Source organism: Salvelinus alpinus, chromosome 11, assembly GCF_045679555.1.
Source record: "Salvelinus alpinus chromosome 11, SLU_Salpinus.1, whole genome shotgun sequence".
In the NCBI taxonomy this organism is placed as follows: domain Eukaryota; kingdom Metazoa; phylum Chordata; class Actinopteri; order Salmoniformes; family Salmonidae; genus Salvelinus; species Salvelinus alpinus.
Genome location: NC_092096.1, coordinates 52,965,698 through 52,991,791, shown reverse-complemented (window position 1 = coordinate 52,991,791; position 26,094 = coordinate 52,965,698). Strand labels below are relative to the sequence as shown.

General features: G+C 42.3%; 2 protein-coding genes across 3 annotated transcripts; both read left to right on the top strand.

The window, feature by feature from the left end:
- The first annotated feature begins 9,467 nt into the window (after positions 1-9,467).
- On the top strand, positions 9,468-16,672 carry LOC139534383 (homeobox protein SIX6-like). 2 transcript variants are annotated; one of them, XM_071333493.1, is made up of 3 exons: positions 9,468-10,237; positions 12,949-13,112; positions 13,382-16,672. In XM_071333493.1, the coding sequence occupies exons 1-3, from the start codon at positions 9,830-9,832 to the stop codon at positions 13,593-13,595; spliced, it is 786 nt and encodes a 261-aa protein (XP_071189594.1). In that variant the 5' UTR covers positions 9,468-9,829; the 3' UTR covers positions 13,596-16,672. The 2 variants fall into 2 exon arrangements, with proteins under 2 accessions (XP_071189594.1, XP_071189593.1); XM_071333492.1 differs by having other exon boundaries at positions 9,468-10,252.
- Positions 16,673-16,989: 317 nt separating this feature from the next.
- Positions 16,990-25,862, top strand: LOC139534382 (actin-related protein 2). Its single transcript, XM_071333491.1, has 9 exons — positions 16,990-17,239; positions 22,217-22,327; positions 22,595-22,753; positions 23,006-23,135; positions 23,332-23,468; positions 23,740-23,889; positions 24,143-24,288; positions 24,756-24,888; positions 25,070-25,862. Exons 1-9 carry the CDS (start codon positions 17,192-17,194, stop codon positions 25,238-25,240), a joined length of 1,185 nt encoding a protein of 394 aa, XP_071189592.1. The 5' UTR covers positions 16,990-17,191; the 3' UTR covers positions 25,241-25,862.
- The last annotated feature ends 232 nt before the right edge of the window (positions 25,863-26,094 follow it).

Below are 26,094 nucleotides of genomic sequence, written 5' to 3'. Positions count from 1 at the left end.
TTCCTGTTCGTGCGTTCATGTTTTATGTGTTCTCAAGTTCAGGTCTGTTAACGTCGTTTATTATTTTGTAGTTTGTTCAAGTGTTTTTTCGTCTTCGTTATTATTATTAAAATTATTATGTATTCAACCCACGCTGCGTTTTGGTCCGATCCTTGCTCCTCTTCAGACGAGGAGGAAGACGAGCGTTACACTTACCTACTTAGCTAACATGGGCAAGTTGATCAACTGGAAATTTTACCGGTTATAAATAGCTCTAAGGTCTGTCAGTGAATGTGATAAAAATAGGAAAACTGCCCATACACTATTACAACTCCCAACAGCAGAAAGTTCACAGCCAAAAAAGTTTAAAGACTCGGTCCGTATTGACCCCGTTCTTAATTTGGATCCGGGACCAAGTCTGCCTATTGAGTATGACTGCCCTATACTTTCCAACAAGAACTAGTTGTTGAGTGTTACATGTCTGATGAGTTCACCTGGATTCCACTATGAGGTCAGGTCATGACGATCAACATGTTACAACTTAACTGCTTATAAAATAAAATACTTATAAAAAATAAAATAAATATTGATGTAAACTCTACAAGCAACTCTTCAATAAAAAAAAGATGCAAAGTAATGTGAAAAGTAGAAACCAAAATGAGACATGTTTGTGTCTAAGGGGTGAGAGGAACAGGAACAGGTCACCTCTGGTAACACTTAACACCAGGCAGAGCAGCCTGGACAGGAGTGAGCTGAAACATACGTTTCACTTAACGAGGCTGAGCTTATCAGTCATCAATGCCAGCTTTAGGAGCAGGCTACCTGTCTGCTTACGGAACAAGCTCCCACCGATGCACGCATCCAGATCACTCATGGCCAGTTAAGTCGAGTGTTCTTGGACGCCCTGGCTACCTGCGCTTTAAACGTATCCCGCTAAATACGTCTCCCTTCGCCCTCCACCCCTGCGGTATCCAGCTAGCGGTGGCAGTTCTAATAGGACGTGACACCGCCCAGGGGAAAGAAAAATCAGGCCTAATGGATCTAGGTAATCCGTCTCACTGAGCCTCACCAGCGCCTTGCTTGTAGCCTCCTCCTCCTTCTCCTCCCGTCCTCTTTCTCCTCCCCAGTGCCCAGCGCCTTGCTTGTATACTCCTCCTACCCACTATTGCCGGAATTCACCATGAGAGAACAAACGGACGGGGGCAGGCTGGACAGGGCGCCCCCCTCTGACACAGTCGCACACACACAGGCGCAAACACACAGAGTTGCATACACACACAACAAGGAACCAGCAAATAGGAGCGGGAACCCACTGACCAGACACTGACACCAGCCACATAGAGCTAAGTTAAATCTGTCTCCTCGATCAATGAGCTAGTGCAAGCTCCTCTATCACAATAATTTAGTAACAGATGAAGGATGGCATGATGCAATTGGCCATATGTACTGTGTTTGTAGACTGGCTTCACATTCCCTGGCCCCTCACAGTTTGGCTCCCAGGATCTGCATTAAGTCTCAGAGGAGAGGAGCTTATCCATAGTTCTGGTACAGTACACAGTACAGTACATACAGTGATATACAACATGTCTTTTCTCATAAGAAAAAGCAGAGGAAATAATTTTAGAAGGAGTTGTTTTTGATTTTTGTTGTGGCTTATTTCCACTTTTTCTCCACTTCTTGCAATAAATTAATAATAACCATGCTGCAAACAATGTCTCAGAATGTGTATCTCTCTATGGGCAACTATCGATCAATCATTAAAGTCTATTCAGTGCTCTAAAGAGTATTTATAAGCTCAGGTCAGTGTGTATGTAGTGCACTCCTATCAGTACATCTAGGTGACACGAAGGCAGACAAAATTAGCACACAACAAACAAACTTTACTGAGCCTTTAAGCACTCTTAAATAACCATCCTCTACCCTCCATCCCTTCATCCCTCCCCCAGCCCTCACTTTATCCACCTGTTCCTCCCGGGGGGTAATTTGGCGGCGCTGCAGAGTGGCTGGGCTGGGGCAGGCAGGTGGGGCAGGGTGGGACAGGGAGGGGGGGAGGGGGGGGGGGCTCAATAGAGGTAAGTCACTGAATCAGGAATTAATGAGTATTAAAGTATTAGGTGAGAATAAGTCCTACCTTTTAAGCCCTTTAGCATTCCTAAACAACTCCAATAACACCTGTTATATCAAGGAATCGCAGCGAGGCTGCGTGGCGTGAGAATTCAATTATTTTTCTTCTTTTGAGTCACCTAAGACATGATGGCCAAACTGGTAAGCAGATAGTTCTCTGTGAGTTCACAGGTATGGAAGTAAAGAGACTTGAAAGACAATGTCAATTAAAATGTTAAGCACAATTTCTGTGAGTATGATATTCAATTTGACGACAATTGGTAGAAATAAAATATAACTCAATACCAATTTGAGTCATAACATTTTGACCACAAACCAACATTTGACAGAGGTGTCTATTGAGTTGCAGACAGAATCCAGAAGTGGACAGTGTTTTTTTCTTTGACACAGAGAGCTTCTAAGATTCCAAAGAATTCTAAGATTCTCTGTTCTCTTCTCTAAGCTTTTCGTCTCTGAGTTCTCTGGGCTATGATGTCATGGCAGTGAAGCCAGCCAGCCAGCCAGGCACAGACAGACAGACATTGGCCCTCCTATTGATCTAACCCCTTACGTCACCACCATGACCACTAGCAGCCTTTGCTGCTAGTCACGAATCACAGTAATCACAAGCACAAGGGCCAACGACCAGCCCAGCAAACAAACACTGAGAGTAATCCACCCATCCATCCTCGAGTCTATTTTCTAGTACATAGAGCTTAAATTAGACAACATTGTTGGTTGGTTGATAAGCCATCAAAAGGAGATCTCCTTGTGTAAGCTCATCTTCACACACAGCAACGGTGATACCTTCCTTAGGTGGAGCTATAGAAATAGAAATACTAGAGCAGGCATCCCCATCAAAGACCACATTCTGTGATGGAGTACCGTCTGGGACTATGTTAGGAGGACGGGCCGTTTGTTAACTGAAACTAGAAAAAACCCATCTTATTATGATGTAGAATCTGTAGAACTTCTGGAAATGAGATGTGTGTTAGTTAGGTAACTTGTCATTGAGGTAAAATGGTACAGTGTGGTAAAATGTGGTAAAACAGGGATTTCAACAGATAAAACATTTTAAATCTACTCAACTCTTATTTTCCATTAGCATGAAAAACTTCATAACTAAAATGCATAAAGGCTATCTGTCTGTCTTTGAAAACCTATTACTGTGGATATCATATCACAGGGAAAATTATACATTTATAAAATAATATATATAATAGTGCATTCGGAAAGTATTCAAACCCCTTGACTTTTTCCATTTTTTTTTTTACTTTACAGCCTTATTCGAAAATCGATTAAATTGTTTGTTTTTTCTCATCAGTCTACATACAATACCCCATAAGTCTCTGAATGTCCTTGAGTAGCCCAGCCACAGCCCGAACATCTCTGAAGAGACCTGAAAAAAGCTGTGCCCCATCCAAACTGACAGAGGTGGAGAGGATCTGCAGAGAAGAATGGGAGAAACTCCCCAAATACAAGTGTATTTACTCAACGAAGACTCAAGGCTTTAATCGCTGCCAAAGGTGCTTCAACAAAGTACTGAGTAAAGGGTCTGAATACTTATGTAAATGTGATATTTCCATTTTATTTGTAATAAATTAACAAACATTTCTAAAAACCTGTTTTTCCTTTGTCATTATGGGGCATTGTGTGTAGATGAAAAAAAATGTTTTAATCAATTTTAGAATAAGGCTGTAACTTAACAAAATGTGGAAAAAGTCAATGGATCGTGAAGGCACTGTATAATCCTGCCATATACTGTACCTCGCTTAAAAACAGTCAACTGAGATTGAGTATAATGCAAACAACAAAAACAGGTATGTTGTTAATAACACGTGGTAGATGCTGGTTAAAATAAGAGCTTTGTGGGGTCTTTCTGACTGTGCTAAAATGTAGATGGGGATTCACTCCTTGTCTTTCAATCCACCACAAATATTTGCCTCCACAGTGACTGCTATCTCAACCCTCCGTGCTCACCCTGGGCCATTGAGGCAAGAGATTTTGCTCTTTCTCCTCCTATAGCACCTCACAACAGCGGAAGGGGAAGTGAATATATTGTTTGTTTGGTGAATGACCCCTGGGCATATGGTGCTGCGAGGGAGACCCTCCTAGGTGGGGAAGGGGTGGGGGACACTCGACCTGTCTGAGAGGATACTGGTATTGAGTTGCAAACAAGTTTGTAATTAGCCCCTACTTCACTTGCTGGGAGGGAATTAGTGTGTGTGTGTCAGTGTGTGTTATGCGAGTGCATGTGTGCTTAATTCATTTGTTTCGGTGTGTTTTCCTGAGCTCGTTGTGTGTGTGTGTTTGACCTCCTTTCTTTAGGAGGAATATGGGTTGGGGCCGGTGATAAGGATAACACTAATTAGTTCTCCTCCCAGTTGCTTGTTAATTGCGTTGAGTTGTGGATTTATACAGCATGGTTGGATGGGTAATACCCCGCCCCACAGGGCCCCAGACCTCACCCCCTGCCTTGCGTGTTGGCAAAATCAACAGCTCATTTTTAAGCAGGCGACTTCTTGTTTAAGTCTAATTAATTATGCCAAGTGGGGTTCCACCTCCACCATCATGTCCTGGCCTGCGTTCCAAATGGAACCCTATATTTCCTATGCTGCACTACTTTTGACCCGGGCCCATAGGCACTATAGGGAATAGGGAGCCATTTGGGATGCCGCCCTTGTTTTGTCCAGAAAGGGGAAGAGGTGCAGGGAGGGGAAGAGGGGTATGAGGGCTAGATATGTGCATATGGTCACAGATTTAATTAGAACACAAAAGTATGTAACTATATAACTCTGGTATGAAATGATCAGGACAAATAGATGTAAATGTTGCTACAAGGTTGATGACCACTCTTCAGTCTCCAATGTGTTTGGTTCAGCTTGTAAACTTTGCTGGCCAAGCTTGTAAGAGTGCAATTTTGACAATAAAGCCAGGAATATAAACTTTAGCAGGCTTTATTGACACGCTATTGTATTGTATCATATCAAAACAATGCCTCTATAAGGATGTACGGTATTCAATAAATCAATACAGTTTAAACACCCCTCACACCCTGATACTGACTGGCACACACCATCATAATCTCCTCATCCCATCTCCATCTATGATTAAGAAGATTGGTAATCTCACTCAGTCTGCTCTCAAAGTGTTAACAGATTGGTGGGTTTGGGAAGGGGGTAGAGGGGTGTGTGTGTGTGTATGTTTACGCAAGTGTGTGTGCAAGTATGCATTCAAACGCGAGAAGTGTCTGAGACCTAACAGGGTCAGATTAACTATAAGGTATGATCTTCCCCCGGCTCATCTAATTTCTCCCCCTTCTGTGCTCCTCTATACTGGCTGTGTGAACAGACACTTGCACACACACAGTACAATCCCTCCCTCCCGACAGACAGACACACTGCACTCCACTGCCCTGATAATCTAGATGGGCTATCATCCTCTGCCCACTGTTTGTACAGGGAATCTATACCTTTGTCTTGAGTTATGGACTGTTTGGATTTACTTCTATTTGAAAAATAAGAATTTTGTCACAGTTTTTAATACATTGTGTTAGTAGAGTAATTTTAAAAATACCTTAATATTGAAGTTAAAATGAATATTTTTATAAGGATATAATGTATAAACATTTCAAATATCAATGGCAACTCAGGCCATTACCTAGAGCATCACATCATCAGGGGCCTCGTGAACTTGGCAGAATTTTGTTTAAAATGATCTTGCCTAGGCTTATATTGTTACTTTCACAAGCTACTTTTTTCCCCATTTGCCTTTTTGTGACAAAGAAATGTATCCATTGAACATGTATTCTGCACAGAATGTATACAGTTGTTTAAATAAATAATAATAATGTCACGTATACTCCCTCTCCGGCCTCTAGGTCATCAGGCTGCTGATTATCTCGCGCACCTGTCACCATCATCTCGCGCACCTGCGCCCCATGACACTCACCTGAACTCCATCACCTCCTTGATTATCTTCCTTATATCTGCCACTCCCCTTGGTTCCTTCCCCAGGCGTCATTGTTTCTGTTTCTTGTCTGTGCGTAGTTCGTGTTTCTTGTTTTGTATTATGTTTCATTTATTTATCCCTGAGGAAGGCACAGTAATGCCAAAACGTTGGTAAATACCCATTAAATTGCTGGGAGATTATACATGGAGTGTGCGACTTTCTTTATTTTGATAGTTTATCATTTATTTAATAAAACACTCACTCACTGAATTTGCTTCCCGACTCTCAGCGTACATGATTACAAATAAAATGTAGCTAGTTTAAATATGTCTGGATTTTCAGTGTATTTGGTCATTTACATCTGGCTTAGAACATTACATCTTACACTACATGGCCAAGAGTATGTGGATGGCCCTTCAACTTAGTGGATTCGGCTATTTCAGCCACACCCGTCGCTGACGGGTGTTTAAAATAGAGTACTCCCCCGCCATGCAATCTCCATAGACAAACATTGGCAGTAGAATGGCCTTACTGAAGAGCTCAGTGACTTTCAACGTGATACCATCACAGGATGCAACAACGGCTCAGCCGCGAAGTGGTAGGCCACACAAGCTCATCGAACGGGACCGCCGAGTGCTGAAGCGGTGCTAAAGTGCGTAGTGCTAAAAATAGTCTGTCCTCAGTTGCAACACTCACTGCCGAGTTCTAAACTGCCTCTGGAAGCAACGTCAGCACAATAACTGTTCGTTGCGGGCTTCATGAAACGGGTTTCCATGCTCGAGAAGCCGCACACACAAGCCTAAGATCACCATGGGCAATGCCAAGCGTCGGCTGGAGTGGTGTAAAGCTTGCCGCCATTGGACTCTGGAGCAGTGGAAACGTGTTTCTGGAGTGACGAATCACGCTTCACCATCTGGCAGTCCGACGGACGAATCTGGGTTTGGCGAATGCCAGGAGAACGCTACCTGCCCGACTGCATAGTGCCAAATGTAAAGTTTGGTGGAGGACAAATAATGGTCTGGGGCTATTTTTCATAGTTCAGGCTTGCTCCTTAGTTCCAGTGAAGGTAAATCTTAATGCTACAGCATACAATAACATTCTAGACGATTCTGTGCTTCCAACTTTGTGGCAACAGTTTGGGGAAGGGCCTTTCCTGTTTCAGCATGACAATGCCCCCATGCACAAAGTGAAGACCATACAGAAATGGTTTGTCAAGATCGATGTGGAAGAACTTGACTTGCCTGCACAAAGCCCTGACCTCAACCTCATCTAATACCTTTGTGATGAATTGGAACACTGACTGCAAGCCAGGCCTAGTTGCCCAACATCAGTGCCCGACCTCACTAATGCTCTTGTGGCTGAATGGAAGCAAGTCCCTGCAGCAATGTTCCAACATCTACTGGAAAGCCTTCCCAGAAGAGTGGAGGCTGTTATAGCAGCAAAAGGGGGACCAACTCCATATTAATGCCCATGATTTTGGAATGAGATGTTACATGTCCACCTACTTTTGGACATGTAGTGTGTCTGTAGTCAATTCAATTGTACTAGTAATTTTCAGAGGTTATACAACAAAATAAGAAAACTGAAGAAAGAAAATCTCCCAATAAAAGAAAGTATTTATTCAGCTATTACAGTTAAATTCTACATAAAGTCAGAATTAATTGTCTGTTGTTTAAATTATATAATCAATCATGACCTCGAAGGTCTCCAGCTAAGCCTGTATTGTCTGGTAAACGCATATTTGTGTTTTATAGAAAGATTGTTGGACAAGACTAAACCACTTTACCTGTTTCTAAACCATGACCCTTTCTTTACATGACCACAACTTCTACTTTAAAACCTATATGCACACAAAATTCATAAGCATGGTCTGCTGGATTGGCATGGCATTAATATGCTTTTGTAGTCTAGAGACTATGGATGTAAACTGTCCAGGGTTACTGTCAATTCCATCAATTCCGGAGACTAAATGAAATTCCAATTCAAGAATAAAAAAACTATTTATTTTCAAGTAGGATTTTCCTGAACTGACCCCAACCCACCTCCACCACCATACACAAACGTATTAACATTATTCCCCTAAACAAAACAGTAGCTTAATAAATACAATGATGAATAATTAAAAAAGAATATGCAATGTGCCTAAAGACCCAGATCTGTTGAATGAAATAGAAAAGCTATAGGCTATAATCTAATATGCTATAGAGCATATATCAATTCCCTATAGCCTATACTCATATAATATAGTTTATCATGTGTGCTTGTTGTACCGCATTCGTGGACAGATGCTTATTCTAAACCGGATTAATAAAAAAAGTGTCCCCTAAAGATTGATTAATAAAATCAGAAAGGGATTGAACCCATGAAGCAGGATTATATAATACCGTGTCCCCGAGTAACACTGCCGTCCATCACCCTGCCTCCAGAGACGTTTCAAAAAAACGATCCTGACCCGTGGACGGACCGGGGTGGCGGAGGATACGTCTACCGTATGAGTGTCCACTTTAATTAAAAGGCGATTACTTTTGTCGGGAGCGTTGAGAGGATGCTTAGCAGCTTTGCCAAACATGCACCTCGGAAATTTCACCGTGGGCAAATGGAAGCGGCCGCCGGGTATGTGATACAGATACAGATTGCCAAGGCCTAAGCACCGTAGCTCTGGCGCTCAGATTCGAACCTCATTAAAATCAGAGCATACACTATAGCTGTGAAGCGGTCTGTCATCTATAACCCATACATGTTATGAGCCAGGGTGCATCCATCCACCAGGATTAAAAAACAACTACAAACAAAAAAACACATCTGAATACAATTACTTAGGTTTGGGTTAGGCCTATCTAAAATATGTGCACAATTTACCGAAGACCTACAATAATTTGTTGACAAACTGTAAACTAAAACTATACGTAAGAGTCAAATATAGATGTTTTTAAACCAAACATTTTTTCACATTATTATAAACACAACAATAATATGTCACTATTCTACTATTCCAATTATCAAGTGATTGGTTATAGAAAAGTTATTGATTATGTATCACTTCATTATATTTAGGTGATTTAACTTTCTGGTAAATACCAACCAGGCCAAATGGGTAAAAAAACGCTTGATTACACACAATTTCCTCATCTCTTCTCTTCTCTTCCCCACATCCTCCTCCCTGTCCTTTGGCCTGTAATGGATTTCCCCCGGCCGGCCAATCATGCAGATCAGACCAATTAAATATCTTTGTTGTTAGCTTCCCAATCATCCTGACAGTCAATGTATCCCTCGGCTAAAACAAACAATCTGATCAGGCTGTCACCTCTATACACATTACCCCCCGCTAAGTGGCTAATGACTGCGAGGCGCATAATCCCTCTCAAAACATCTACAAAGATGCTAATTGTTTCTATCTATAAATACAGGTTGACTCCTGGCGTTCTTTCGTTCTTTCTTTAGCCTACTAGAACCGACCGAACTCCAGGAAGTGCCTGGCTCCGACGCGACTGTTGTCAAATATAGCATCACTTGCCAATACCGGGAAAAGACAGGAGAAACAACTTACATAAGGAACTCGCTGCCAATCAGATTTATTTTTACTACAAAACTATATTTGATTCAACTAAACATCCGTTTCACTGGGAGGCTCACTGGGACGTGGTGCGTAAAAGGACAATTCACGCACCAGACAATTGGAATGATATGACCATTGGCCATGTCCATTTAGCTGAACCAACATTTATTTTTTAGATATATGATAATATAGACTATTTTATTTGTTGACAAAGTCTGAGAAGAACGAAAAAGGGGAAAGATGTTCCCTTTGCCGATGTTCACCCCGGAACAAGTGGCTCGGGTGTGCGAGAACCTCGAGGAGACCGGCGACATCGAGCGCCTGGGGCGGTTCTTATGGTCCCTGCCTGATGCTGTCCCTGGCTCCGCCGGGGAGGCTCTCAACCGCCACGAGTCAGTGATGCGCGCCCGGGCGCTGGTCGCCTTCCACGGAGGAAACTTCGAGGCGCTTTACCAGATCCTCCAGAGTCACCGCTTTACACGCGAGTCTCACGCCAAACTCCAAGATCTGTGGCTGGACGCGCATTATCGCGAGGCAGAGCGGCTCCGGGGCCGTCCCCTGGGACCGGTGGAGAAGTACCGTATCCGGAAGAAGTTCCCACTGCCTCGCACCATCTGGGACGGCGAACAGAAGACGCACTGCTTTAAGGTGAGACACCAAGCTGTAAGTATTATTCTTTCGCACCATACCTATAGTTACGCACCTTCATCATACATATGCCTATATACACTAACTGGCTATAACTAATATCTGACTGTAACCAATAATGTATGTAGCCTACTGGGCTGACTCACTGTTAATTGTTAATTTGTAAAACATTTTGAAATTCTTACACTGAAACATCTGTCGTTCTGCCCCTGAACAAGGCAGTTAACCCACTGTTCCTTGGGTGTCATTGTAAATAAGAATTTGTTCTTAACTGACTTGCCTAGTTAAATAAAGGTTAAACTAAACAAAAAAATCTGAAATAACTTCAGATGGTCCCATTATGGCACCTTGGCATATCAAGTCCCCAATAGTTCCTGAGCGCTTCAGTTGCTAATGACACTGAGTCACTGACAAGGGTTCTCTCTTTTTCTCCAGTCCTGATCTCTGTTAACTCAGACTATAGATAATAAGGTCAATACCCTCCTGCAAGGTTAGGTTAGACATAGTAAAAGTTTTTCACATAAGAGGCTGTAGGCTATTTCTATAGGGAAATACATTAATGCAATGGTGTTTCCCACAGAGATCCTGTTAAATGATGTTCTAATATGTCATTTTATAGCGTTTCACTTTCTACCATTCACTGCTTTGAGTTTGATGGCAAAGTTTGATGGCAAAGTTTCAAACAGGACATATCTTGTCTGTAGTAATATGGCTGCACATGTCACTTCCTTTACTGAGAGACGGACCAATACATGATTGTCTACAGTCTCTCTGCTGAACCACTGGCAATATGCATTAGCGTCTTTGTGTGGATTCACAAAACAAAAAAACATCACCAACCTTATGAATTACAGGCTAAATGTTATAGCCAAGAAACAAGCAATGTCCGCCAAATCAAGACTCAATAGGCTACACAAAATATATATTTGTTTTTTAAAGTATTTTCATTAAAGAAAAATCTCAGTATGTAAATTACATAGGTGAGAAGAGATGCTTCTGCTCTTCAACCTTAGCCTGGGTAACAATCTTTTTGTGACAACAATCCATTCTTCATACGACACAGAGTACAAGGAGGGGAACTGTTAGCACAAAACAGGTCTAGATTTCAGGCTACTTCAACCTGCAGTAATCCTGTGGTTAAAGAGCTCCATAAGAGCATGTTGAATGGGGACTGTGCTGCTATAGGCTGTAGGCTATAGTGCATGTGTTGTGTCCCAAATGGCACTCTATTCCCTATATAGTGCACTACTTTTGACCCAAGCTCTATGGGCCCTGGTCAAAAGTAGTGACTACATTGGGAATAGGGTGCCATTTGGGATGCAAACACAGAGGGAGTCAATTTGCAACAGTATAAACCTTGTGTGTCAGGGACCACCTGTGGCGGTATAAGCCAAGCTCCCTTTTACTCTGGAGTTTCCACCAGAGCAATCACCTAGCCTGGGATAGAATAGAATAACTTTATTTTCCTGCAAAGGAACTTCTTTTTGGAGTGGTTCAGAAAAATAAGTAACATAAACGTTGGAGGTTATGCTGCACAGTAGACCTAGCTACTAGGCTACACTCGGTTACACAAATAACAGAGGACAGGACAACGATAATACAACGTCAAACAAACTTTTAAAAAAGAAGTACCACTCTCCTTGGTGCTGGATGGCCAGTGTCTTTGATATTGCTTAGGAGGCGATTCCACTGAATACCGGAACCTTTCACTAGTGAAGTGAAACAGTAGTGAAACAGAGAGGTATTCCGTTTTTGGATCCCGCCCAGGTTACTGTAGCAGTCAACATCACTCCAACGCAAAGGTCTATGGAACCAAGCAGACAATCATTAGGTCTAGGGAGAAATGTTGGGCGTAACAGTGTTTTACCTTTTGGATGTCAGTATAGACATCATCAGTTATCTTTGGAAAACAAAAAACACAGGCATAAGGCATCCCTATTCCTGTTAGCCATTGCAGGATTTTGGTTGCTTCGAAATGCACTTCAACCAACAAAATCACTATTAAATGCTTATGAAATCACTTGAAACAGAGCAGGGAATAGGTCATTTTAGAAGATACAGTAGCTACACACAGCACAAAAAAGATTGTGACTGACTGAGTAGTCCTAGACTTAACCCTGGGCAGATACACACTTTGAGCAGGTCATATTTCCACAGAAACAACCTATGTCACTCTCTGGCCCAGGATGTTGTTGACAATATTGAATGGTTAATGTCTGTGCAAGACCATTAGGTGAAGGGTCTGAGGCTGAGCACTGACTTTTGCTATAGATAGTACAGTAGGTCAAGTGGAGTTTAGTTAATGTCCCAACTCCCCCGTTACATTCCCCTCTTGTGGTAGAGTCAGGTACTGCAGGCAAATCATCTTGCTGCCCCACAAAGTATAAACCTCTACTAATCGTAAGGCATCTAGCCCTCTCTCCAGTACTAAGCCCTTTTATCCTGAGCCAATATACAGTATAACATCTTTATGTTAATAATGTAGATTATAGTTATTATCCCTTAAATCCAATTTAATACGATTCTTTTCAGCATGGCTTCCCCTGCAGGAAATCGTCTCTTAACAATATCAATGGAGTAGCCTAATGAAATATATCACACCCATATGCTGCATATGTCATTTCTGATTGTGAAATATATAGATTATTAGGAACACTGTTGGTTACATGAAGCAGGGAACTGACCATTGTTGTGTCCTTTATGTCTCCAAGGAGAGAACTCGTAGCCTGCTCAGGGAGTGGTACCTCCAGGACCCCTACCCAAACCCGTCCAGGAAACGGCACCTGGCCCAGGCAACGGGACTCACGCCCACACAGGTTGGCAACTGGTTCAAGAACCGACGCCAGAGAGACAGGGCCGCGTCGGCAAAGAACAGGTACGTCAAGACTCAAGTCAAGGCAAGAGAGGAGGTTACTCAGCTTGAACCTTTGACTTGCTGTGTCTTGTTGAAGATGTTCTGAATTCTAAACTGAAAAATGAAGCAATTTATCAAAAGACTGCTTTTTCAGTGTGAGCCAATTGATTATTGTTTTACCTCAATACAAAAGCGCCACGATTAGTCACAAAGTGTACCACTTAGGTAACACTTCAACCAACAATGTGTCTCTAAAACTAACTTCACGATCTCCTTCTCCCTGTTCCCAGACTGCAGCAGGACCCCACCCACCTGCCTTCCGGATGCTCCCCTGAGGGTTCTGTCCAGGAGCACCACGCCCACCACCCCCGCCTGCTGGCTGCCTCCCCCTGTCACCCGGGCAGCCCCGAGGCCAGCGACTGCAGCACTGGCACCGGCCCCCGGGGCACCGGAGCCTCCACCCCCGACATCTCCGTCAGCAGCGACAGCGAGTTTGAATCCTGAGGTCGGGTCATTGAGCGCAGCTGGAGAGAGGCTCTAATTGGTTGAGTCCTCAAGAGAGATGCTATAATTGGTTTTCAGCCAGGAAGCCCCGGTCCCACAGATATAGAGACAATATAGACACTGTAGAAGTACTATCTGTCTGTGAGTTGGGATTGAACACTTTGACAAAAGACTTGATATGGACACTTGATGTGGTTGCTAGTGTGGAAGAATGGGGAGGGGTGGTGGGTTGGGGATTGGACCATCCACAAACACATGCACTTAAAATGCACCATCGCACATGACTGTGAGGTACACGGTTATTTACAGTGCCTTGCAAAAGTATTCACTCCCCTTGGCGTTTTTCCTATTTTGTTGCATTACAACCTGTAATTTAAATAGATTTTTATTTGGATTTCATGTAATGGACATACACAAAATAGTCCAAATTGGTGAAGTGAAATTTTAAAAATGACTTGTTTCAAAGAATTCAAAAAAATTGAAAAGTGGTGCGTGCATATGTATTCACCCCCTTTGCTATGAAGCCTCTAAATAAGATCTGGTGCAACCAATTACATTCAGAAGTCACAGAATTAGTTAAATAAAGTCCACCTGTGTGCAATCTAAGTGTCACATGATCTGTCACATGATCTCAGTATGTATACACCTGTTCTGAAAGGCCCCAGAGTCTGCAACACCCCTAAGCAAGGGGCACCACCAAGAAAGCAGCACTATGAAGACCAAGGAGCTCTCCAAACAGTTCAGGGACAAAGTTGTGGAGAAGTACAGATCAGGGTTAGGTTATAAAAAATATCCCAAACTTTGAACATCCCACTGAGCACCATTAATCCATTATTCAAAAATGGAAAGAATATGGCACCACAACAAACCTGCCAAGAGAGGGCCGCTCACCAAAACTCATGGACCAGGCAAGAAGGGCATTAATCAGAGAGGCAACAAAGAGACCAAAGATATGCAAATCTCCACAGCGGAGATTGGAGTATCTGTCCATAGGACCACTTTAAGCCGTACACTCCACAGAGCTGGGCTTTACGGAAGAGTGGTCAGAAAAAAGCAATTGCTTAAAGAAGAAAATAAGCAAACCCGTTTGGTGTTCGCCAATAGGCATGTGGGAGACTCCCCAAACATATGGAAGAAGGTACTCTGGTCAGATAAGACTAAAATTGAGCTTTTTGGCCATCAAGGAAAACGCTATGTCTGGGGCAAACCCAACACCTCTCATCACCCAGAGAACACCATCCCCACAGTGAAGCATGGTAGTGGCAGCATCATGCTGTGGGGGTGTTGTTCATCGTCATGGATTGGGAAACTGGTCAGAATTTAAGGAATGACGGATGGCGCTAAATACAGGGAAATTCTTGAGGGAAACCTGTTTCAGTCTTCCATAGATTTGAGACTGGGACGAAGGTTCACCTTCCAGCAGGACAAAGACCCTAAGCATACTGCTGAAGCAACACTCGAGTGGTTCAAGGGGAAACATTTAAATGTCTTGGAATGGCCTAGTCAAAGCCCAGACCTCAATCCAATTGAGAATCTGTCATATGACTTAAAGATTGCTGTACACCAGCGATCCCATCCAACTTGAAGGAGCTAGAGCAGTTTTGCCTTGAACAATAGGCAAAAATCCCAGTGGCTAGATGTGCCAAGCTTATAGAGACATACCCCAAGAGACTTGCAGCTGTAATTACTGCAAAAGGTGACTCTACAAAGTATTGACTTTGGGGGGGGTGAATAGGTATGCACGCTCAAGTTCTCCATTTTTTTGTCTTATTTCTTGTCTGTTTCACAATGAAAAATATTTTGCATCTTCAAAGTGGTAGGCATGTTCTGTAAATGAAATGATACAAACCCCCCCAAAATCTATTTTAATTACAGGTTGTAAGGCAACAAAATAGGAAAAATGCAAAGGGGGTTGAATACTTTCGCAAGCCACTGTAGTACTTTATGACTGTGCTGCTGACTTGTACAAAGAACTATCAACTACAATTCTCTGTCCTGTAGATTTGGGCTGGAACGTGGGTAGTCAGTCAGTCAGTCAGTCAGGAGCAATAACATATTCTATAACAGCAATAACTATTCTCAGGCACATTATTTATAGAAATACTATACATAGTCACAGTCTTAGAGTTAGAGTAAATACCAAACCTGAATTATAATATCATATGTTTTGACCGGTTTCAACTCATAGAGGGTCTATTTTTTAGTAGTCTATCATAGAGTACTAGCTTTAATCCCGTTTCTTAATTTGCCCCTTACGATGAACAATGCCTTCGGTAGGCTGTTGGTTTCTTACATGAGCAGTCGTTAGTCAACTCAGAACTGCTTATGATCAGTGATTGGAACAGACAGGTCTGCATTTCTCCTCATAGGCCTACACGTCACTGCCTTAAAAAGGAACTACAGATTCCCATTCTACTTTCATTCCGTGGGTATCATAGTTCTGTGGGCATCACAGCCACACGGAACTCTTGTAAGTTCCACTTCCATTTAGCCACCGTTGTAAACCATTACTGTTCCCGAAAGCTAACAGAACAACAAATAGACTTCGGCTCCAGACAATGTTGTTATGTATGGAAAAGAAATCCCACGTCATCACCACACATTTACATTTAGATTAGATAGTTTAACATTCTTCTTCTGTTATGACAATGTAACAACTGTATAACTATGCTGCTTTGTATGATGTGTCCAAAACGTCCCCATTATAATATTATTCAAACCTGGTATATTCTTTAGACTGTTGAATGAGGCATCATTCAGTGTGTGGAATCCTCTGCACTGCTCTCTCTATAGATGTACTTCATACATGCATGGCCTTTCAGAGCAAAACAGTAAGTGAGTGAATGGGAGAGGAATGAAATGAAACTACGAAATATAAAAGCAAGATTGATAAGTAGCCTAAGGGTGAACGTGAAGCACAACTCCTTGATGTGCCTATAAACCTTTGAGGACAGCATAACCACCTGGTTCATATATATGACTGTTGCATCTTTGTATGTATACCCATATTAATATCGCCAAACAATACATTGTTGTGCGATGTATTCATTGGGAAATAAGTATTTTGTAGAAATGTGTCTGGTTGTGTATGAATTTGGAATCAATGAAACAATGTTGATCCAAACCTGATGTCGAAGTCTGCACGAACGAGGCATGAGCGTTTAAAGGTGAAAATGAGCGAATATTGGACAGTGATCAAGAGGATGAAGCCATAGGTTGTTTGTTTGTTTGGGAGGAGGATTCATATGCGCTGGGTTTGACGGCATCATCCTCTGACTTCACTTTTTAATAATTTAACAATTAGAGTTGATTTGTGACCAACAATTAGACAGTGAGATTGACACATAGCCTACCTGTAGACCTACGCCAATTCCTTGTCTTTTCTCCTGCCCTCACTAGTCTCGACCCCGCCCACACTTCACGTTATTGAAGGAAGAAGAATTTGCTGCAGTCCCTCGTATTTTGCATTTTGCAAGAATCTTTCCCCGTGTGCTTAGAAAGAAATTAAGTGTTGCTTAATTGGACTAGCCCGCCTGCGTTGAGAGCCCCAACGGGAGGGAATATATAGAGGTACCTTCACTCAGCATCAGTGGAACATGGACAGCGAGGGCAGAAAGGTTGTCGTCTGTGACAATGGCACAGGGGTGAGTGAATATGTCGACAGAACGTTGTTTTAATTACTTTAATTGTTTTATCACTACCACACCGAGTAAAACAATTATAATATTGAATGTTCATTTAGGATTTGGGAATGAATTAGGAGTGTATGCATAATTGGAATTTAACAACCTGCAAGAAGTAATGTACGTGTGTGACGCTAATGTACGTGTGTGACGCTATATCTTAATCAATTGTATTTGTCCCTGCCCCCCCCCCCCCCCCAAAAAAAAACATGTCAGCTAACAATTTTCAGATTGGTAAATTAGTCTAGCCAGTTATCTTAATTTGTAGTAATCATGGCCGAATCCTGACCGGGCACTCAGGGCACGTGCCCAGGGTCCCAGACCTCCAGGGGGCCCTCACTGATTTTGTTAGTCACTCTCACTCAGATATCATTAATATGGAATAAGTCATGGGAAAATGTGTAGAATTGCAGGACATTTGCTGTAAAACTGCAAACATTTCTCTCCACACCATGGCAAATTGAGTAGAATGGCTGGAAATTCTCTTTAAAAATGAAGTATCTTGGTAGGATTGCAGGAAGTTTGTTATGACATTGAAATCAATGATCTCCCTCCGCCCCATGGCAATATGTGTAGCACTGCAGAAAACGTACTTTAAAACAGCAAAAATGTATCTCTGCCCCACGGTAAAATAAGTAGAATTGCATGAAGTCTGTTATACAGTTGCAACCATATCTCACTTAGGGCCCCTAAAATGCTGTGTTGTGTATTGATAACAGCACAGTTAAGTTATTTTCTAATATCCTGCTACAAAGTTGCAACATTTAATTCATAAATGTGGTAACAGAGAGTCACTTAAAACAGTATAATGTAGAAGGCTATGTAGAATGCTGCTCTCTGCGCAGGTAGTAGGTTGGGGTGTGGGTCTGTTATGAGTGCACATCTGTCTGGACTTGTCACAGCCGACTCCTCTTATTCACACAAACTGCCATACATGGTGGTGATGTGTTGGAGTGAGCTGTTATTGGAGGGGAAGCAGGAAAGGAACACAACCCAATCATTTCTGAGATAATTCTCAATTCCTCATGCTTCTTGCTTCTTGAGTTCATTTGCACGAAACAAATGGATATTGAAAGACCCTTTAAACTTCATGTCCTGCAGAAGTACAACATAGATTTATGAGCTACAAGAGTTTACTTGCCCAGCCTCCACACTTGCGGCTGGTGCTAGTGATTGGAATAGAGGTCTAGGCGGGACTGATTTCTTAATCACGCTCTCGCCCGCAACCGCAGTTTTTAATGCTGCAGCCGCCCACTCTCTCTGGCTTTATGTCCGACTCCCACCTGCTCCCGCAAGAACTGGCCCCGAACCCAACCTAAATCGCGCAATGTTATTTTAGGTGTGTGACGCAGCTCGTTTGGCAGCTATTGTCCCAGCAATTTTGCGCCCTATAGGCAATAAACAAATGCGCAGAAATAATCTAAGAAATAGGTTAGATTAAATTACCAGAGATTATCACTTGGCCCATTATATTAGGCTATCGATCGGTTTTACTGGGCTATATAAACCAGTAGGCTAGACGTACAGTAGTTTGACGAGAGCATAGTTGGAGAGAGAGTGGACACTTGCACTTTCTTTTGAGATACGATTTTCAGACAGAGACAGATATTGGTCATCATTAGGCCTTTTTATTCCATGGCAATGTAGTAAACTATAGCCAAATCATATTTAGAAATGTAGTTTATTTGTATTTATCTGCCCCGTGCTTCTCCGCCCATGCATATAGCCTACTCTATTTAATTGAGACAATACGGTACCTGTATCTCGCATGTCCAAGAGGATATGTCAGGCTACTGAACTTGAAGCAGCAAGAATGATGACAGCGGACACTTACACTTTCTCTTGAGCTACAGTATGTTTTGCATATACGATATAGCCTACCTTTTAGGAGTGGGACTATTTGTAAGGTAGAGACAAATACATGGGCAATTAATATTTAGCCTATTGAAAAGGAAAAGGCGCGACGCTCGCTCACCATGGTATGCGCAGGTTGCGTCTTTTCCTTTTCAGTGATGGTCATATTTTTGGATTGCACCTCGAATCACGTTCGTTGTCCGCCCTCCACTTCTTTCCATGATCAATATTTATTTACAGACACTGTAGTAAACTATAGCATAATACTCTTTAAGTCAATTTCCTTGGAAAGATAACAGCCACGTGATTCTCTGCCCATGCATACACTGTAAACCCCAATGTGCTGTCATTACAATGTTGGGGGGAGGAAACCAGTTGCACTTAAGTGAATACAGTTACTTAAAGTGATTTTGTAGTCATTACTCAAACCGATAGAGTCACTATGATACTGTAAGGGGTCCAGATTTGAGTTGTATCAGTTTATTTTCTTGGGGGGTGAAGCCCCCACTGAACCACAGCTCCAATATACTTTCCCAGTGTGCCTTGCCTTTTCGAGTGAATTGTAGAGTTACCAGCAATGACTGTATTTGGTAATGACATAAACTAGGTTTACATCCAATTGGCTACAGATTTTCATGCGAATATTCTAAAATCTGCATTGAAACAATATGCCCATTTTCACACCTGAGATGCGTTTTCATCAAATTAACGTGTTGCATATAAAAGGCTGTGAGTGATGATGTAGTGCACATTAAAAAAACTTTTGCCGTTAAATTCCCATGTACCGAATAAAAATTAAAAGTAAAATGGGTTTCTATCATATTTTCCCAAAATGTTGCGTTATAACTACATTTTGGTATTGGCACGTGCGCTCTAGCCAACAATTTGCCTACAGTGCAGGTATAGGCTACATGATGATATTATTATAGACAAAAGACCGATACTTTTTATTTGTCAAACGGCAGCCAAGCATCGATCATTATATCAACAGAGTGCAAGACGATGAGTTTATCTGAAGTTCATGATCATTTACATCTGTAGCGTAATAAACTGCATGCTTTCCCTAGTCGCAGTGGGAGGACCACACAACATGTCATCGGGTGACTCCACGTTTACGTCGCTATGATGTTTATTATATTAATATTTGCGCATAAAAGCGTTTCCTCCGTCATTTATTGCATAATTAATTTTACTGACACAAAAAGTTCCCATCATGTCTAGAATATTTTGTTTTGTCGACATTTGAAAAGTTTACTGACAAATTAGCGGTTTCCATTTTACTCACATAAAAAGGTTGAATGGAAACCTGGTTAGAGACGTGGTTGTTGAATTCGTTAATTTTCAGTCCTGTGGCCTTCACCAAGTGAGTTCCTAGTCAAGTGTTGTCATTATAATTAAACTCTTTATGACAATACATTACATATCTGGAACCCTGACCTGTTCACCGGACGTGCTACCTGTCCCAGACCTGCTGTTTTCAACTCTCTAGAGACAGCAGGAGCGGTAGAGATACTCTTAATGATAGGCTATGAAAAGCCAACTGACATTTACTCCTGAGGTGCTGACTTGTTGCACCCTCGACAACTACTGTGATTATTATTATTTGACCATGCTGGTCATTTATGAACATTTGAACATCTTGGCCATGTTCTGTCATAATCTCCACCCGGCACAGCCTGAAGAGGACTGGCCACCCCTCATAGCCTGGTTCCTCTCTAGGTTTCTTCCTAGGTTTTGGCCTTTCTAGGGAGTTTTTCCTAGCCACCGTGCTTCTACACCTGCATTGCTTGCTGTTTGGGGTTTTAGGCTGGGTTTCTGTACAGCACTTTGAGATATCAGCTGATGTAAGAAGGGCTATATAAATACATTTGATTTGATTTGATATCTCATAAGGCCTTATTTTTAGGCCTAGCGTTACCTTAATACAGTGGCCTGAAACTGACGGTTTACAGGCCACATCAGGCCTGCAAGTATGGTTGCAAAATTCCAGTAACTTTCCCAAAATTCCCAGATTTAAAAAAAATCCTGGTTGAAGGATTTCCAGGAATCTTCAAACCAGGATTACTAGATTACCTGAGAAATGTAACATAATTTTGCAACCCTACCTACAAGTCAGATTAGACTGGCTTGCAAAGTGATGTGTGATTCCTATTGGAATCTAGCCATAGTTAGGAAATTCAACAGACATTTTTATTCACCTGCAACCATAATGAGTTCCAGATTTAGGAACAGTGTGAGGAGACTACCTATGCCATTTAAACTGGAACAACCAAATCTAACTAAATGATTGGATTGGTTTAGAAAAAGTCTAGTTATTTATCTTTGTGTAGCATAAGATTAATCAATCAATCACCCAATGTTACTTTCGGTTTTGAACATCAGCTTCAAACAGCTGAAAATACAATATTTTTGGTTATGGAAATTATATTTCACAGCGGTTTAGATGGTACAATGATTCTCTACACTACACTTGCTTGTTTTGTCACATACACTGAAATTAGGCGAACTATAAACATTTTAGCAACAAGGAAATGGCAGAGCAATTTCTGCATAGTGCTTCTTTAAAAAAAAAATGTTCATGTGACTTCTCATTTAGTTTTGAGTCAGTAGCACAAATATTTTAAGTAATAATGACTTTTCATTGACTTTGAGTTCAACGTACTAGAAGTATTTGAGTAAAAAAGGCCTTGGGCTTTACAGGGTAGGCAGGCTACTCTATTTAATTGAGACCACACGTATAGGCACACTTGATCTCGTATGTCCAACTAGGAGAGGAGAGGTAGGCTACTGAACTTGAAGCTGCGAATGCTGAGAGTTTGTGAATAATGCAATAGAGGTGTTTCTAATACAATATTTCTGATCGCCTGCTGTTGTTCGACACGTCAGCCTTTAAAGTTGAACTGAAAATATTTTGCAGAAGTTTAGCATGAGTGACATTCTCTGGTCACATTTTGGTTTCCACTCAATGCACAAAAACGTATGACTTTCTCAGCAGACTGGTCTTTCCTTAACCTCTCATGTTGAAAGTGTTTTGAACGTGTAAGCTACCAACATCATGTTTCTTTCATATTGGTTTCCATGCAGTTTGTCAAGTGTGGCTTCGCTGGCTCCAACTTCCCCGAGCACATCTTCCCTGCGTTGGTGGGTCGGCCCGTCATTCGTTCAAACACCAAGGTCGGAAACATCGAGATTAAGGTGAGGTTAATTAAAGAGACAGTTGACTTCCAGCCTAAAGATAAACACTGACTCTTATGTGTCAAGGGAATAGTTATTCTCCAAACATGATTGCTCCTCAGCTGAGCATATTCTCCTTTGATTGTACATGACTGTAAACTCCCTCTCTGACAATCACAATATAGAGGTAATATCTCGAAGTGCCATGTCTGGAGCCTCTGTATATTTAGGAAAAAATCAAAGAAATCCAAACCAACTCCCCTGGTGACCCCCCAAACCTAAACTTAGGACTTGATGGTGGGTGATGAGGCCAGTGAGTGTCGCTCCATGCTGGAGGTGTCCTACCCCATGGACAACGGCATCGTGCGCTCCTGGGAAGACATGCTTCACCTGTGGGACTACACCTTTGGCCCTGGGCGCCTCAATATCAGCCCCCCAGACTGCAAGGTCAGTTATTGTATATATGTTAGTTTAATTGAGGTACAATACAAATAAATTGCAAGAGAGACCTAGGTATGAAGTGCATTTAGTCTGTTAAACTTCCAATGTTTTTTTTTTAGACTATTACGTTTTAGACATTCTATAAAACGTTAGGATTGGGTCTTTATGTAAAAAAACAACAACAGTTTTTACATTCCTCTGCCCTCTGTGTATGTTGTGATGCTGTGTGGGGATCAATACAGTTGAATTTGATTCAAGGTGCTGCTGACGGAACCGCCCATGAACCCCACTAAGAACCGGGAGAAGATTGCTGAGGTCATGTTCGAGACCTACCAGTTCCACGGCATCTATGTGGCCATCCAGGCCGTGCTCACACTCTATGCCCAGGGTAAGGGGAGACTAGACCCAAAGACATGGCTCTCCCTGTTATATATACTGTAAATAAGAACATACTATAGTGTAATGCCTAGACTTTAGCTCAACAGGATAACACGTTCTTGTGGGGGCGCAGGTTCGAACCCAGTCGGTCACCATCATACCGTCTGTTACGTGACCCTGTGTGTCCTGCCCTGTCCTGTCTCCAGGGTTGCTAACGGGTGTGGTTGTGGATTCGGGTGACGGTGTGACCCACATCTGTCCCGTGTACGAGGGCTTCTCTCTCCCCCATCTCACGCGCAGGCTGGACATCGCAGGGCGTGACATCACACGCTACCTCATCAAGGTGTGTACAAGGGCCGCGTCCCAAATGGCACCCTATTCCCTATGCAGTACACTACTTGGGCTACCACCTGGGATGCATCCAAATGAACTTTAGCGGATATATGGCAACGTTAATTCTCTCCCTCGTGTCAATCATCATGCAAAATCTTTGCAAATATATAGCCTATAGGACTAAACATTCCTCATGAACTATTTTGTCATGAAAATTACTTTCTGGGGATGAATATAAAAGACTCCTTTGTTTTTTTTCCCACCTCTGACCCATCTCTCAGCTGCTGTTGCTGCGCGGCTATGTCTTCAACCAGTCGGCGGACTTTGAGACGGTCCGCATGATGAAGGAGGAACTATGCTACGTGGGATACAACATAGATCAGGAGCAGAGACTGGCCACAGAGACCACCGTGCTAGTGGAGTCATACATAGTACCGTAGCTAACCCTATCCACACATGTCAATTAGAGCCGAATGCTTATGAATGTGATCAATGCTCTTTTAGCTTGGGTAGCAATCTGTTTCTCTGTTAACAAATGGACTGTGGCAAGGCAACGATGTAGCAAAGTTGCAAAACTCAGAAACAATCTGACACCCAGGATAACCTCATATAAATCTCTCTACCCCATACTTCAGAAAATAAAGAGCTATGAATTTGTAATTATTCATTAACTCTCTGTTCTAGCTCCCTGATGGTCGTCAGGTGATGGTGGGAGGGGAGCGGTTTGGGGCCCCTGAGGCCCTCTTCCAGCCCCACCTCATCAACGTAGAGGGAGCCGGTGTGGCTGAGCTGCTGTTCAACACCATCCAGGCTGCTGACATAGATCTCAGGTCAGCCACACACCACCCTGCTGCTGGTCTCCATATGGTTTAATGGCTGGACATAACGCCACTAGCTAGCTTTGTCTCATACTGAATGTGTTGTAGTAAACCTTTCTGTTGTGTGTTTTAATGTCGCACAAGTATGGGAGGAGGCTAGGCTATAGCATCAGGTCAGCTATACAGTACAATACACTGTTGGCCCGTGTTAAAGTTAGAGATCTGCACAGTAGTCGTTACATAGTTGTAATATATATGTGTACATATGTTTACACACATTATATATTGTCGTTACATACGTGTAGGTTATTGTAGTTGTTTGGTAGCTGTATTAAATGTATAATATAAGCCATAATATTATACATCTATAGCTGGATGACCTCAATCTCCCTCACCCACCCGTCAAATGAATGAGAACTGTTCGCACACGTTATGGTTTATGTCTGATTCCATGTTGTATGTGCCTCTCCCTCCGGAAGGTCTGACTTCTACAAGCACATTGTGCTGTCTGGAGGCACCACCATGTACCCCGGCCTTCCCTCCAGACTGGAGAGAGAGATCAAACAGCTCTACCTGGAGAGGGTGCTGCAGGGGGACACCGAGAAGCTCTCTGTAAGCACACACACATACATGCACGAACGCTTGCACACACACACACACACACACACACACACGCACACGCACACGCACACGCACACAGTAAACCTGTGTAAATGTTGTGTTCCTTCATTTTAGTTTACCATATATCTTTCGACCCACTCCCCTTTCCCGTTACTTTCCTCCCTCTGTACAGAAGTTTAAGATCCGCATTGAGGACCCTCCACGGCGTAAACACATGGTGTTCATGGGTGGAGCAGTGCTGGCCAACATCATGAAGGATAAGGAGTCCTTCTGGCTGAGCCGGGCTGAGTACCTGGAGAAAGGCCTAAGGGTTCTGGACAAACTGGGAGGAGGCGTGAGATAAAGGGGAAAAAGGGGTTAGGTAGGGTTTCACACACACAAGGTCTGGGGGTGCCGGACAAACTGGGGCGCGGCAATAGATAGAAGTCCTCGGTCGTATTAACTTGTCACAAATGGAAGAAAACGCTGTGCTCTTAATGAACACGACACTGGATAAAATGGGGACCGGGGTCAGCTAGACTTAATACAAAACAAAGAGTATATGATACTGTGTTAAAAACTGTGATTCTGTAATTGAGAAATGATAATGCTTTCCTGGATGCATAGGGGCCAGCCATTAGCTCGGATTAGAAATCTCTGTTATAAGTCTGTTATAAGAAGCATGACATGGAATAGCATTTTCCTCTTCGTAACGATCAACTTTCCAAGATGTTTTCATTGTCAAATTTACATATTGTATTGCATACAATACAACAATTACACAGTACAATTACACAATAGAAGTGTGCAATTGTAATGTTTCACATTTTTACCATTTTAATTCTCACTGTGTCAAATTGAACCCTTTTGATGTAGCTCGTCATGTTGTTTCAAATGCATATGAAAAGAAACACAACTGACTTTAATCTAAATGCCAAATTGAATAAAGTGAATGTTATGGTCTTTCATGACTGAATTGCCCTTCAGTATTGGACTATATCTTTGTGTCTTTAAAGAATGTTAGTTATCACTTATTCTCGGTCACCAATCATTTGTGTAAACACAGTTGGAAAAATAGCCATATTTGTTTATTCCGACAGTGTAGAGAATATGATTAGTCAAAGATTTTGTGACCGTTGTGGTTTGAGGTTGCCAGAATCTGTCTGATATATAAGAATAGTAATTAGCTGTCTCGCAGTTCTGACTTGTAACATTTCC

Bases quoted from the DNA above. Each gene is read 5' to 3' on its own strand.
- LOC139534383 (XM_071333492.1), top strand. From the start codon at position 9,830: ATGTTCCCTTTGCCGATGTTCACCCCGGAACAAGTGGCTCGGGTGTGC. The intron at 10,253-12,948 runs GTAAGTATTATT...TATGTCTCCAAG, and splicing joins TTAAGGTGAGACACCAAGCT to GAGAGAACTCGTAGCCTGCT. The intron at 13,113-13,381 runs GTACGTCAAGAC...CCCTGTTCCCAG, and splicing joins GCCGCGTCGGCAAAGAACAG to ACTGCAGCAGGACCCCACCC.
- LOC139534382 (XM_071333491.1), top strand. From the start codon at position 17,192: ATGGACAGCGAGGGCAGAAAGGTTGTCGTCTGTGACAATGGCACAGGG. The intron at 23,890-24,142 runs GTACCGTAGCTA...TCTCTGTTCTAG, and splicing joins TGCTAGTGGAGTCATACATA to CTCCCTGATGGTCGTCAGGT. The intron at 24,289-24,755 runs GTCAGCCACACA...TCCCTCCGGAAG, and splicing joins GCTGCTGACATAGATCTCAG to GTCTGACTTCTACAAGCACA.